Source organism: Macaca nemestrina, chromosome 4 (assembly GCF_043159975.1).
Source record: "Macaca nemestrina isolate mMacNem1 chromosome 4, mMacNem.hap1, whole genome shotgun sequence".
NCBI classification, from domain to species: Eukaryota; Metazoa; Chordata; class Mammalia; order Primates; family Cercopithecidae; genus Macaca; species Macaca nemestrina.
In genome coordinates this window covers 187,212,958-187,225,488 of record NC_092128.1, presented here as the reverse complement: position 1 = coordinate 187,225,488, position 12,531 = coordinate 187,212,958, and the positions used below count along the sequence as shown (strand labels likewise).

Here is a 12,531-nt window from a genome sequence, read left to right as displayed (position 1 = left end):
TGTCCTGTGTGGGGTTGGGACCCAGATCTCCGTGAGATGTCCCCATCCTCCGCCAAGCGGTGATGCGTGACCACGCGTGCAGGCCACTGCTCTCCCAAGCTCAAGGCCATGCGGTGTGATCGTCACCAGAGCCAGCTGCAGCATTGGGGCAGTCACTGTCACTGGACTTGGGGAAGCCCAGGGTGAAGACAGTCACTCATCCGTGCAAGCTCTCCACAAGGGGTGCGATCCCTCCAGAAGGGGTGCGATCTCTGAGCAGTGGGGAGTGGAGTCACCACTTGGGACATGGAGAGTGGACAGTTCAGGCCTGTGTCTGCCTCCCTGGGACTGTGGGATGGGTGCCCTCATGGAGGGTGGACAGTTCAGGCCTGTGTCTGCCTTCCTGGGACTGTGGGATGGGCACCCAGCGCCCTCAGTAAAGTGCTTCCTTGGAATGACTGAGGTCGTTTTAAATTGAGTCCCCTTCCACTCCCCCCGACGTGGGCTGCTGTGGGCATGCGGGGCTTACACCAGTGCCCTCCTGCCCCACACTGTGCACACCTTGGTTGGGACAGCTGGGTGGGACCTGTGGGGGCAGCTGCCTGCCTTCAGCCCCGCGGTTCCCCCCACCCCGTCCCCATCCCTACCATTGCTGCCTCCACCCTCAGCCTCCTGCCGCTCCCCCTCCCGTCGCCTCCTCACCCAATGCCCCCAGCCATGGAAGACGGCCAGAAGCACGTCCAGCCCGGGGCACCCCACAGTCCCACTCCACTGCTCCCCAAGTCACCCCAGACGTGGGTTCTCAAGCTGAGCAGGCACGGGCATCACACTGTGTCCCATTCACCCAGTTCACAGGAGAGGACCAAGGGCCCAGGAGGCCGCATGACTCCGCCCGAAATGCCAGAAACGCCAACTCCATGCAGCCAGAAGTGGGCCTGTCACAGGCGCTGGCCACGGCACGTCGCCCAGGAGGGAGGCAGCCACTGTCCCAGGCATCAGCCACAGGCCACCACCTGGGTGCAGCAGCTGAGTGGCAGCTGAACAGGTTCTAACACCTCATCAGGCAGGGCAGGCCGAGGGGGGTCTACTCAGAACTGAGTCCTGATCCCAGATGGTGTGACACAACGGAGCCCCCAAAACATGCACGTGGTTCCCCGGGCCTGTGAACCTGTTTCTCTGTTCCTTTGAGACAGAGTTGCAGACCCGGGAGCACTGTCCTTGGACAACTGTCCCCTCCTGGGCCTGGCCCCAGGACGGCCCCACCCAGAGTGAACTAGAAGGCCCCTAGGTGTGGGCCCCTCCACCCCAGCTCCAGAGTTAAGCAATCTGGAGGTCTCTGGCACTAGAGCCAACACGGTGAGGGGCTCTTGGGAATATCAAGGTGCCTGAGGGCAGGAAGGTCCCCAGCCCCCTCACCAGGTCCCCAGCGCCACCCCTCTGGCCTGAGCTCAACCAGGAGACCGCCCAGGGACCCTCAATGTGGCCTTTAGGCCCCTCCAAGCCAGGGTCTCCCTTGAGACACCTGTGTCCCGAAACCACATCCGCAGGGTGGCACTGCGGGAACGAAGCAACCCTCTCGGCAAGCACCTGCCACGTTGGTGCTGCAGAGCCGTGGGTGGTGCAGAGCCGCGGGTGGTGCAGAGCTGCGGGTGGTGCAGAGCTGTGGGTGCTGCAGAGCCGTGGGTGGTGCAGAGCATGGGCTTCAACACTAAGGTTAACGGGCATCCTGCGAGCAGGGTGTCCACCACCCCAAACCACCTGCGGGACTCAGCCCTAGCCCCCGGTGGGCACAGCTTTGTGCCGCCTTCTCTTCCCCTCCCACGTGTCCACCATCGGTGTCTCCTGGATGCTGGCTCAAGCCAGCCACCAGCCTGCAGGTTGGAGACCCCCACTCAGGCTGAGGCTGGGGAGACCGAGGAGTGAGACTGTACCGTTCTGCCCCCAGGGGAGGACCAGGAGGGGGCTCAGGTCACCTTGGTGGCCCCCAGGGAGTCCTGGAGAGCGCCTGTGGCCTCCCAGGGCACATGTCCCTTTGGCCTGGCCCAGGCACTGGCCAGAGGGCCCTCCACCCCTGGGGGCCACTGCCCACTGGGCTGGCCATGTGGTGCTGCTCCTTTCCCTCCAAGAGTTCCGCAGGATGTGCTCTCCAGAGACCGATGCACCCCACGGTCAGGGTGATTTTATTTCTAGAAAAGGTGACAGGTGCTGCATGTGGGCAGGAGCAGGTCACAGTGAGGCAGGGCCAAGGGCATCCCCCTCTCAACACAACCCAGGCACCGGCAGCCAGGTAGGGCAAGGGCTGGCCCCTGTGAGTGAGCCCAGAGTGGGGAGAGGCTGGGGCCCATGGGGCGCCAAAGCCAGGGGACATCAGCCTGCAAACACCGACAGCCCCACGTCCCCTGGGCAGGAAGGTGGATGCCCCAGGACGCTCTGTCCTTCTGCTGCACGGCCTGGCAGGCTGGTCTCAAGACCAGCCCCAGGGAGGCCTGGCGGGTGGCCAGGGATAGAGGCAGGGGCTGGCCTGAGCAGGGACACAGCCCCCACCTGCCTGCAGGCTCCAGACACAACAGCCCAGGCCCCATCTGAGCCCTGGCGCTGCAGCTGGCATGGGTGGGGGCCGGGGAGGGGCGTGGGCATGGCCTCAGAAGCCCTTGTCCATGCTCAGGGTGCGACGGGTCACGTGCTCCAGCTCCCCTGACACGTAGGCGGCCATGCTGATACGGTACTGTGCCAGCATCTTCAGCATGAGCCGCAGGCTCAGCCACCACTGCTCCCGCGGCATGCGGTGCCTGTGCAGGACGGGGATGCGGGGATGATGGGGAGTCAGGGGTCAGGGCAGCTCTTCAGGCCATGCCCCCAACCCCCCCACCCCCCAACCCGGCGGCCTGTGCATGCCCCTCCCTCTGAACATCTCGATATCCGTGGAGCCCTGCGGCCTCTGGGACGGGTCTGGGGTCCCCATCCCTCGGAGGCACAGCACAGAGTCAGCCACAGCCGCCCTCAGGCGTGCCCAATCCTGGCTGCCCATGCTGTGCCCCCATGCCCACCCAAAAGTATTGCCCAGTGTCACGCTCAGAAGACTTGGACATGGTCCCTGCTCTCCATGGCCTGGCGGGGACCAGGGCACGGGGGGCCCAGGAGGACTTGCGGGGTCAGGGTGCGAGTGGGGCGGGGCCTGGCACACCTGCCTGGGGGACAGTCTGGGCCGCCCCTCAGCCCCACCCGCCTCCAGGAGGCTTCAGTTGAACTCACTCGAAATCAGTGTCTTTCTTGAGCTCAGTGACGGGGCTGAAGGCCACCGCCTTCTTCTTCAGGCCGATCACGCAGGCCGAGTCTGGGGCATTGGCGAACACCCGTCCTGCAAACAGAGGCACGTGGCAGCCCTCCAAGGCCGGGCCCTGCCCCAGGGAGCCAGGGGAGGGCAAAGTGAGGCCTCAGGTTGCACCCACCACCTACCCTTGCGGTAAACCTCACGCAGCTTCTCCGACAACCAAAGCATGGCCTTCACCCCCAGCTTGGTCCCGTAGTTCCGGTCAAAGGGGGTTGGGGCGCCGCCCTGGAAACAGGCAAGGTCCGGTTCTTGGAGCTGCCCTGGGCTGCCTGGGCCAAGGAGAGGGGAGGCCCAACCCCAGTGCAGACAGGGTCCCCACGGGGAGCCTCCCAGGCAGCTTCTGAACACCCATTCCTTCCAACCCCTGCACAATTCCTGTCTGTTCCCGCATCGAGGACCCTGCCTGCTCTCTCCAGCTCCAAGTCCAGGCCAGAAGCTGCCTCCCGAGGCCGGCAGTCGGCTGCCCCCTGGCCAAGTCAAGTGACCCCTGGGCTCCTACATTGGCAGCCAGTGGCCCCACCTTGGGCCCCATCCCCAGCCACCCTGACTCCCCCTCCCTGGCTCAGAAAACCCCAGGACACAGGCTTCCTGCAGGGCCACCATAGGGCAGGGAGCATGCCGGGATCTAGGTGAGGGGCTCGGCGGAGGTAGCCGAAGGAGGCCCAGAGGGGTGGGGGCTGGGCTCAGCATGTGAATGTCCTGGCCCCAGCCCCGGCCCCGGCCCCAGCCCCAGCCCTTCTTGGAATGAGACCTCACCCAGATACGGGCCTCGGTCCCCTCACCGGCGAAGGGCACATGTGCCCGAGGGCCTGCCGGGAGTGCCCGTGGGTGCCTGTGAGGGCTGGGACCCCTGGGCCCGGGGACGGATGGTGGCAGGGAAGAGAGGCAGGCCTCTCAGAGCCTCACTGCCCCACACCTGCTGCAGGTGGCCCAGGACGTTGGTCCTGCAGTCGAAGACACCCTTGCCCTCTGATGAGTACAGGTTGTACAGGAACTCCGTGGTGTAGTAGTCATGGCACTTCTCATTCCTGAGAGGGACAGCAGGGCCTGAGTCAGCGGGGAACGAGTTCAGGTCTCCCCCAAATCCTGAGTCCCCACTGGGCCAGGCCTGGGAGCGGGAGTGCCAGCTCCCGGGAAAGCCGCCCTCGCCCACCCTCTCCAAGGACCCCTCCTGCCTTCTCCTGCCCAGCCACTCCTCAGCAGCCCCGCCCCTAGCCCCTAGCTGTGGCCGGGGACCCACGGCAGCCTCACCGCAGCACCAGGCCCCTCTGAATGTCTGTCTTCATCTTCTCCGTCATGTGCTCCACGTTGACCTGCGGGAGGGGCCGGATGAGCCAGAGGACTGTGGGGAGGGAATTCCAGGCTGACCAGCGACCCAGGGCCAGCAGGAGCACTGGGCTATGAGTCCCGCCTGCCCAGGCCCTGCCCTGCGCTGGCCGGCCTGAGTGTCTGGGGCCCAGGCTGGCGTGCCGGCGGGTCTGTCGCAGCAGGGGCCACGCTGGGCTCACCTTTAAGTCATGGATGTTGAAAGGGTCCTCAAAGACGTAGGCGGCGTCGGCCCCCACAGCGATGCCAGTCACGGTGGCCAGGTAGCCACAGTAACCCCCCATGGTCTCCACGATGAACACACGGCGCTTGGTCCCCGAGGCAGACTGTTTGATGCGGTCACAGCTCTGGGGGCCAAGGGGGGTCAGGGGTCCTCCACGTGCCCACACTTCCCTGCAGGCCATGGGCATGGCTACCCTGCAGGGAGCCCTGTGTCTCCAGAGCCAGCCTGTGGCTGACGCACCCACAGAGTCAGCAGCACCAGGCTTGGGCCCACCTCCCACCTGGGCCCCGCAGGACCAGGCGTTCTCAACCAGGTGACCCCAGCCTCAGGGCACAAGGGACAGTGGCCTGCACACACACTCTCTGTGGGCAGGCAGGGGTGCCCCGGCCCCATGGACAGAGGCCAGGCACTGCTCTTAGGCTACCCAGCACTGGGGCAGGGACACTCCTGCCTCGGTCTCCCCGTCTGAGTTCATCACAGTAGCAAGGAACAACGCAGGGCCCCCTGGCCCTAGAAGTGGCTATGGCAGGGAGCTGAGCCCCTTCACCTGGGCCTGTGCCCCACCAACCCCAACCTTGGCAGCCCTCCCGGGTGCTCACCGCGCACTGTCCCCTCCAGCAGCCTCCGCAGGCTCAGCCCCACCCCACAAGGGCCTGGGCATGGCCGGCAGGGGTCCAGGAGCCCCGTACCTCCATGGCAGCGTTTACGGCAGTGTCAGAGCCCAGGCTGAAGTCGGTGCCAGGGACGTTGTTGCTGATGGTGGCTGGGATGACGCACATGACGATGCAGAGCTCCTCGTAACGCCCGCGAGCCTCCACCAGCTGCAGCACCCCTTCATAGGCCTGCAGCAATAGGGACAGGGGGCAGGTCAAGGGCAGCACCGAAGCCAGGGTGGGCCAGGGACAGGCTCTGCCGGCGGCCGCCCAGCCCGGCTCCCTGCTGACCTGTCACGTGCCCCGTGCTGGACTCCAGGACCCACCTGCTCAATCCCCTGGGGCTGGGCCAGGCAGTCAGCCTGGTGTCATCTTAGGACGCCTCCCAGGGAAACTGGACTCTAACAAGGGTCAGGAGGCCTCTCCAACCCACTCTGACCCCAGATCCACTCCATGAAGCCTGCAGTGGAGCTTGGCTTTGGAGAGCAAGGGGGAAGGGCTGTCATTCATTTATTATTTAGGGACAGCTTGCCCAGTGCCAGGACACCACGTAAGCAATGCCATCCCGCACCTACACTTCTGCCTCCTCCGCCTCCCTTCTTCCTCGTCCTCCCGCTTCCAAGTCCCCTTCCTCCCCTGCCCCTCCCCAGCACCGGGGTTAATCGGAACCTTGGGAAGCTTTCTGGAGAAAGTAAAGAACCCTCCTGAGCCCACACACCACACTTAAAACCCTGATCCTCTTGGCCCCTGCATCACCCCAGCCGGCACACAGGTTTTCAGGACGGGCCCCTCAGTGGGAGGACACCTTGGGTCTCCTGTGCCCCGGGGCTTTTTCATCCGCGGGCAGCCCTCACCTCAAACCCGCCGACCACCAGCAGGGCATGGATACCATAGATGCGGATGTTCTCCACGATGCACTCCAGCTGGCCCTTGGGCAGAGTCCTGCAGTCAGAGACACATCCGTGTGAACATGCGACGCCCGGGGACGCATGTCCATATTGCATCTGATCACAGGAAGGCATTGCCTTGGCCATTCCCCGAGCCAGTCAGCAGTCACTGCAACGCCCTGGATGTAACACTGTGGCTTCACATGGAGAGGGGCACACGGGCCCAGCGTGAGCTGCCTGGGCACCACTCAGCATCACCAGGCATGGACCAAGCAACCAAGTGAACCCCCACCCCCCTGGGCTCCCCATGGGCACCTCTTCCCGCCCGAGGCTTTCTCGCCCAACACTCAGCAGCAGGAGGGGATGCCTCCTCCGGCCCTTGCAGCCACTCAGTGGCTCAGGACTCAGTGACTTCCCCTGTAGCGCACAGGGTGACTGTGCCCTCCCCATGCCCACAGAAGGGTCTCAGGCCCTGGGACAAAAGCCATCAGACAGGCCCATAGCCACAACCAGAGTGGTGACAGTTCAGGCTGCCTGGCCTGGCCAGGCAGTGACAGACACTGGGCCAGCTTCCCTGCCACGGAGAGCCCACCGTGGGCATGGGGCTGCCAGAGCAGCCTGCCCTACACACCTGAGCTCAGGCCTGGAAGCCCCAGGCAGGAGGTGTGAAGCCTGCTCTGCACAGATCACCAGCCAGAAGAGGGGCCGAGCCCAGGGCCCTGGGCTGGGTTCCCCTTGCCGCCCCCACCTGCAGGGCCTGGAGACTGTGCCTTGGCCCTCCTGCCCGCTGGTACCCACAGCAGGCCGCTCACCTCTTGGTCCCCAGCATGGAGCCACCACGCCCCAACCAGCCGGCCACGTTGTGCCAGCCTACTACTTGCACCTGTCAGGAGGAGATGCAGCTTCAGGGGCCAGTCTGAGCCTCTGGCCAATTCCCCCCAGGGGTGGGCCTGTGCCCGGGGGCCAGCCAGTGCTGGGCATCACGCTGCAGGCAGAGCTGAGTACCCAGGCCTGGGTGGGCACCGACACATGGACCCAGGCCTCAGCCTCCACCTCTAGCAGCCGGCCCTCCACAAGAGACGCCCCAAGTCTGCACACAGAAGGCCCAAGTCCTCACTTGTTTGCCCCGGCCGGACCCACCTGACCCTTGGCTAGGCCTTCAAAGCCATCGTGCACGACGTACACCGTGTGGCCCTGGGAGATGCCGGTCCGCACCGCCGAGCGCACGGCCGCGTTCATGCCAGCCGCTGGGGCCCCCACATTCAGGATGGCCAGGGAGAAGTTAGACTTCAGAAAGAAGGGGAGACAAGCATGAGGCACGGCCAGGGAGGGGACCTCCAACCTGCACAGGAGGTCAGCAGGCCAGCAGGTTCTGGAAAAAGGGGCCAGGCCCTGCCACCAGCCTGGACACTGCCCAGCACACCGACTGCCCTGGGAATACGGTATCTGTTCTAATTCCAGAAGATTCTGGTGAAGACCAAAAGAGACACGGTACAAGCCCGGCACACAGGCAGCAGAGGAGGCAGAGGGGGCGAGCACCATTGTGAAACCAGGCCTGGGGACAGGAGCACAGGTCAGTGCCCACACAAGGGGCCAGCAGTGGGGTGAGAGGTAGGGGGCACAGCCACGAGGAAGGTAGGGGCCCTGACTATCCTGTTTCCTAGTAGCCACGTTAAGGGAAGGGACAAAGACATGGAGACAGTCCTGTTAGGACTACAGTTAATTTAACCTGATAGACCAAAACCCCACTATGTCCATGTGAATCCAGTGACGGCTGCCACCACCTCCCTGCAGCCCCCGTGCTGAGACTCTGAACCTGGCGTGCACCTGTATCGTGTGGCACACCCGACTTGGCAGCAGCCACACCCAAGGGCTCCATAGCCACATGGCCCCACCGGGTCCTGGTATGAGCCAGCCCTGCTGCCCACAAAGTCAGTCACGCCCCAGCCAGGTTCTGGGTGGTTCATGGAGACCACGTTGCCCCCCCCTCGGAGGGTGCAGCCCACTGACTAGCTGTGGGGATAAGCAGGAAGCTGGAGCAGCAGGGACACCCAAAGATGACCACGGATGGGAGGACCAGACCCAGGCTGGGCCACGCTGTCCGCCTTGGCCTGCGGCTCCAGCTGTGGCTCAAGGGGGTTGGGAGCCAGGACCTCACTGATCATGACTCTCTACAGGACCCTCGTTGTCCCCCAGGACTTGAAAAACAAGCCATTTCATCCTTATTTTGGAGAGATCCCATTTCCTGAGGTTTTCAGCTATTTGGGGACATTTTTTTTAATGTTCAGAGTTTCACTCTTATCGCCCAGGCTGGAGTACAATGGCACGGTCTCGGCTCACTGCACCCTCTGCCTCCCGGGTTCAAGTGATTCTCCTGCCTCAGCCTCCTGAGTAGCTGGGATTATAGGCATCTGCCACCACCACACCCAGCTAATTTTTGTATTTTTAGTAGTGACAGAGTTTTGCCATGTTGGCCACGCTGGTCTCGAAATCCTGACCTCAGGCGATCTCGCCACCTCAGTCTCCCAAAGTGCTAGGATTACAGGTGTGAGCCACGACGCCTGGCCGCTGGGGACATTTTCTACACAGTGGCTCCTCCTCTCCTGAGTTAAGCCTGTGGGCCTGACTTCATTTCCATCAACCATTGAGAAGCGACAGCCAGCCCTGCAGCCAGGCTCCCAGCAGCAGGGACCTGCCAGCCACAGTGGTGCCTGAGCCTAGGCAGAGGCCGAGCCCACCCTCCCAGCTCCCAGCTCAGCCCCCAGCAAGACGGAAGGCAGGGGCAGGCAGGCCCAGCCACAGGGGCCAGCGTGAAGAGGCTGCAGAATAACACAGCCCGTTCCTCCCTCTGTGGGTGCCACTCCCTGCCTTACCTTCTCCTTGGGGGGCTTCTGGTGGGCGAGGAGCTTGTAAATGTTCCAGTTGTTCTCGAAGCTCCTGGAAAGGATTCGGGTCACACCATGTATAGCCCTCCAGCCCTGCAGCGTACAGCCACAGCACAGCCGTGACAGCCCAGGAGGTTGGTCACAGGCACACGGCCTGATGGAAGCTCAGCCATGAAGCAGCGGACACCACGCATGCCGGGCAGGGCACCTTCCACAGGCGGTGCAGGATCCCCCAACACAACACGAGGCTGCACCACCCGTGCAGCAAAGCCCGTGGCCGGCATCCAGCTCAAGGGAAGGTTGACCACCTTGGTAGCAGGTGGGGGCATGGATGGGAAACCAGACGTCCAATCCAGCCTGACCCGGCCACCAGGACACCTGCAGGAGGGCGTGACCCACACCCCACATCTGCCAGCCTTCCCAGCCCCCGCGGGGCCACCCCGTGTCCTGGGCTTGCGCCCACAGCTTCTCATCCCCTCACCATGCCCAGATCCCTGTGACTGGGCCCTGCCCATGCTGCCGCCCAGGGTCTCCTGCAGCACCACACCTCCCAGCCCACCTCCTGTACCACCCGCAGGCCCGTTCCTCCCTCGATCTTCAGACGCGGTGCCCAGAAGGACGACCCAGGCCAGGCGTGCGCAGCAGCACCGCAGCACGTGCTGCCTGGCACCGGGACCCAGGCAAGTAAGAGTGCAGGGGTCTGCTGAGGGGGCTTACCCGCCACGGAGCTGGATGGCCTCGTCAAACCTCTTATCATCCATGGCTTTCTGCACTTCCTTGGTCTTAAGGAAGAGAACCAGAACACAGGCTATGGAGGGCCTGGCCAGAACACCCATGGCCACTGCCCCGTCCGGTGGGACCGACAAGGGCAGATCTGGCCGGCATCTCCTAACCCTGGCCCAGGCCTGGCAGCCTCTCCCTGGGAACAGTGGTCACCACCAAGGCCAGCTCTTCTGGGGCTGGTTGAGGCCAAGAGACCCTACCCTGTCCCCAGCTGCCCTCTTCTCCTCCCACCAGTCCCAGCTCCAGGCAGGGCCACTCTGCCCCCGTTGCAGGCCTCCAAACCCACTGAGCCGGGGCTTGACCAGCACCCACACCCAGCCTCCTGGCCTCTGCCCTCCCCATACCTCCCGTCCCGGGGTCCCTGCTCCCCACACCTACCCTCCCGGGGTCCCTGCTCCCGCGCCTCCCCTCCCGGGGTCCCTGCTCCCCACGCCTCCCCTCCCGGGGTCCCTGCTCCCCGCGCCTCCCCTCCCGGGGTCCCTGCTCCCCGCGCCTCCCCTCCCGGGGTCCCTGCTCCCCGCGCCTCCCCTCCCGGGGTCCCTGCTCCCCGCGCCTCCCCTCCCGGGGTCCCTGCTCCCCGCGCCTCCCCTCCCGGGGTCCCTGCTCCCCGCACCTCCCCTCCTGGGGTCCCTGCTCCCTGCACCTCCCCTCCCGGGGTCCCTGCTCCCTGCGCCTCCCCTCCCGGGGTCCCTGCTCCAGCCACCCGTGTTCCCCATCAACAGCCCAAGCTCCTCCCAGGGCTCCACTCTGATCACCGGCCCCTCCTCCTCCGTCCCATCCTAACCCCAACTCCCACCACTGCCCACAGAAGCTCAGTGGCCGAGGACCCATGACTTCCCCTGCTCACCAGACTCCCTGCAGCTCCAACACACCTCTTGGGGACCGTCCCAGCTCCCACGTCCCACCCGGGGATATGCTCACATCCCCCTTCCTGGAGGCCTGGGATGCCCTGGGCCAGCCACGAGGCCCTGCCTTCCGGTGCTTATGGTGCTGAGATCCCCAGAGAGCAGTGGGGCCTGCGAGTGGGGATTAGGGAGGGACCAGGCGGTTCTGATGGGGGGACCCAGGGCTTACCATCTGCACGCACTCCATAAGGGGCAGCCGCACTGACTGGTTCCCCGAGAGGCTGACCACGCAGGCCGGAGTGTCAGGGGTGGCCTCCAGCAGCGCCATCACCGCCTCCATGCCCATCTTGCTGCTCTGTGGGGAGGGGTTCAGGCTGGCACACCCACTTGGTCCCTCTACCCCAAGCCACATGCCCATCCTCTGCAGATGCGCAAACCCCAGCTTCCAGAGCCCCCCACGCTGACGGAAGCTTCCAGAACAGGTGGCACTAGAGATGGAAACGTGTCTGACCAGCGTTCACGACGGCATGCTGGATACCGTTTTAGTGTTTTCGCTGCCCTGCTGGGAGGCCCAGGCTACACTGTGGGCTGCAGGATACCATGTGATGCAACCCACCCGCTGTCGCTCAGTGTCATGGCTGGGCACACAGGCCACGTCCCCAGGGCCCCGTCCGCTGCGATGGTTCCTCCCACGGAGGCCCTCATGTCGTGACTTCCCTGGTGTGTGTCCGCGCCAGCCACGGGGATGGGCAGTGGACACATCCAGGAGCTGCCTGCTAGGGACACACTGCAAAGGCAGGCCCCAGCCCCACCCCGGGAACTGGCCACAGTGGACAAGAAAGCCAGGCCTGCGGTTGCCGTGGCCGTGCCATGACCACCGGTGGCCGGCCCTGTAGCAGCCCCGCAGCTGGCCCCCCGGGGCCACAGATAGCCCTCTGGGATCCGCACAGGTTTCTTCATCTTGCACGTGAGGCACAGGCGGCACCTTACTCCGGGTGGTCTCTCCGGGATGCTGTTTAGGGAGCAGCCTCGGAGACACCCCCATGCAGGCTGAGGCTCCTTGGAAAAGCCCAGGTTCCCACCGCGCATGCTGGGTTCCCCGGTCGCCTTCGTGGCACCCAGTGGGAATACAGGCTCCGTGGCACCCAGTGGGAATACAGGCTCCGTGGCACCCAGTGGGAATACAGGCTCCGTGGCACCCAGTGGGAATACAGGCTCCGTGGCACCCAGTGGGAATACAGGCTCCGTGGCACCCAGTGGGAATACAGGCTTCGTGGCACCCAGTGGGAATACGGGCTCCGTGGCACCCAGTGGGAATACAGGCTCCGGGAGCACAAAAACGCTGATGCTCTGGGTGACAGCCGCTGGGACTGCGGGTGATCAACTGTCCTCTGTTTCAGAGCTGGCATCGGGCATCCAAGACACTGGCTGGAAAACCCTGCAGCCTGCAGGCTGGGAGCGCATGGCTGGCCCGGTCACGGCAGCAGCATTTCCGCCGCCCAGGCTCGGCAGCCGCGACTGGCTTGCCCTGATGTCCCAGGCCCCTCAAGAGGCTCTTCTGAGTGAGCCTGAGGCCGCACAGAGGGGACAGCAGCTGCCTGGCTAGGTCGGCGGGGTCC

At 64.7% G+C, this 12,531-nt stretch overlaps 1 protein-coding gene across 1 annotated transcript in view; it reads right to left on the bottom strand.

The window, feature by feature from the left end:
- Positions 1 to 2,122: 2,122 nt before the first annotated feature.
- Positions 2,123 to 12,531, bottom strand: part of LOC105472537 (phosphofructokinase, liver type) — a 28,554-nt gene continuing 18,145 nt past the window's right edge. The window contains exons 10-22 of the mRNA XM_011725892.2: positions 11,142 to 11,267; positions 10,002 to 10,066; positions 9,273 to 9,336; positions 7,540 to 7,686; positions 7,212 to 7,282; positions 6,367 to 6,454; positions 5,549 to 5,701; positions 4,819 to 4,983; positions 4,562 to 4,623; positions 4,227 to 4,338; positions 3,436 to 3,535; positions 3,232 to 3,337; positions 2,123 to 2,768 (exon numbers count right to left, since the gene is read on the bottom strand). Of these exons, the coding sequence (XP_011724194.1) occupies positions 2,621 to 2,768; positions 3,232 to 3,337; positions 3,436 to 3,535; positions 4,227 to 4,338; positions 4,562 to 4,623; positions 4,819 to 4,983; positions 5,549 to 5,701; positions 6,367 to 6,454; positions 7,212 to 7,282; positions 7,540 to 7,686; positions 9,273 to 9,336; positions 10,002 to 10,066; positions 11,142 to 11,267 (1,407 nt within the window). The 3' untranslated portion in view covers positions 2,123 to 2,620. The remainder of the gene's footprint in view (positions 2,769 to 3,231; positions 3,338 to 3,435; positions 3,536 to 4,226; positions 4,339 to 4,561; positions 4,624 to 4,818; positions 4,984 to 5,548; positions 5,702 to 6,366; positions 6,455 to 7,211; positions 7,283 to 7,539; positions 7,687 to 9,272; positions 9,337 to 10,001; positions 10,067 to 11,141; positions 11,268 to 12,531) is intronic.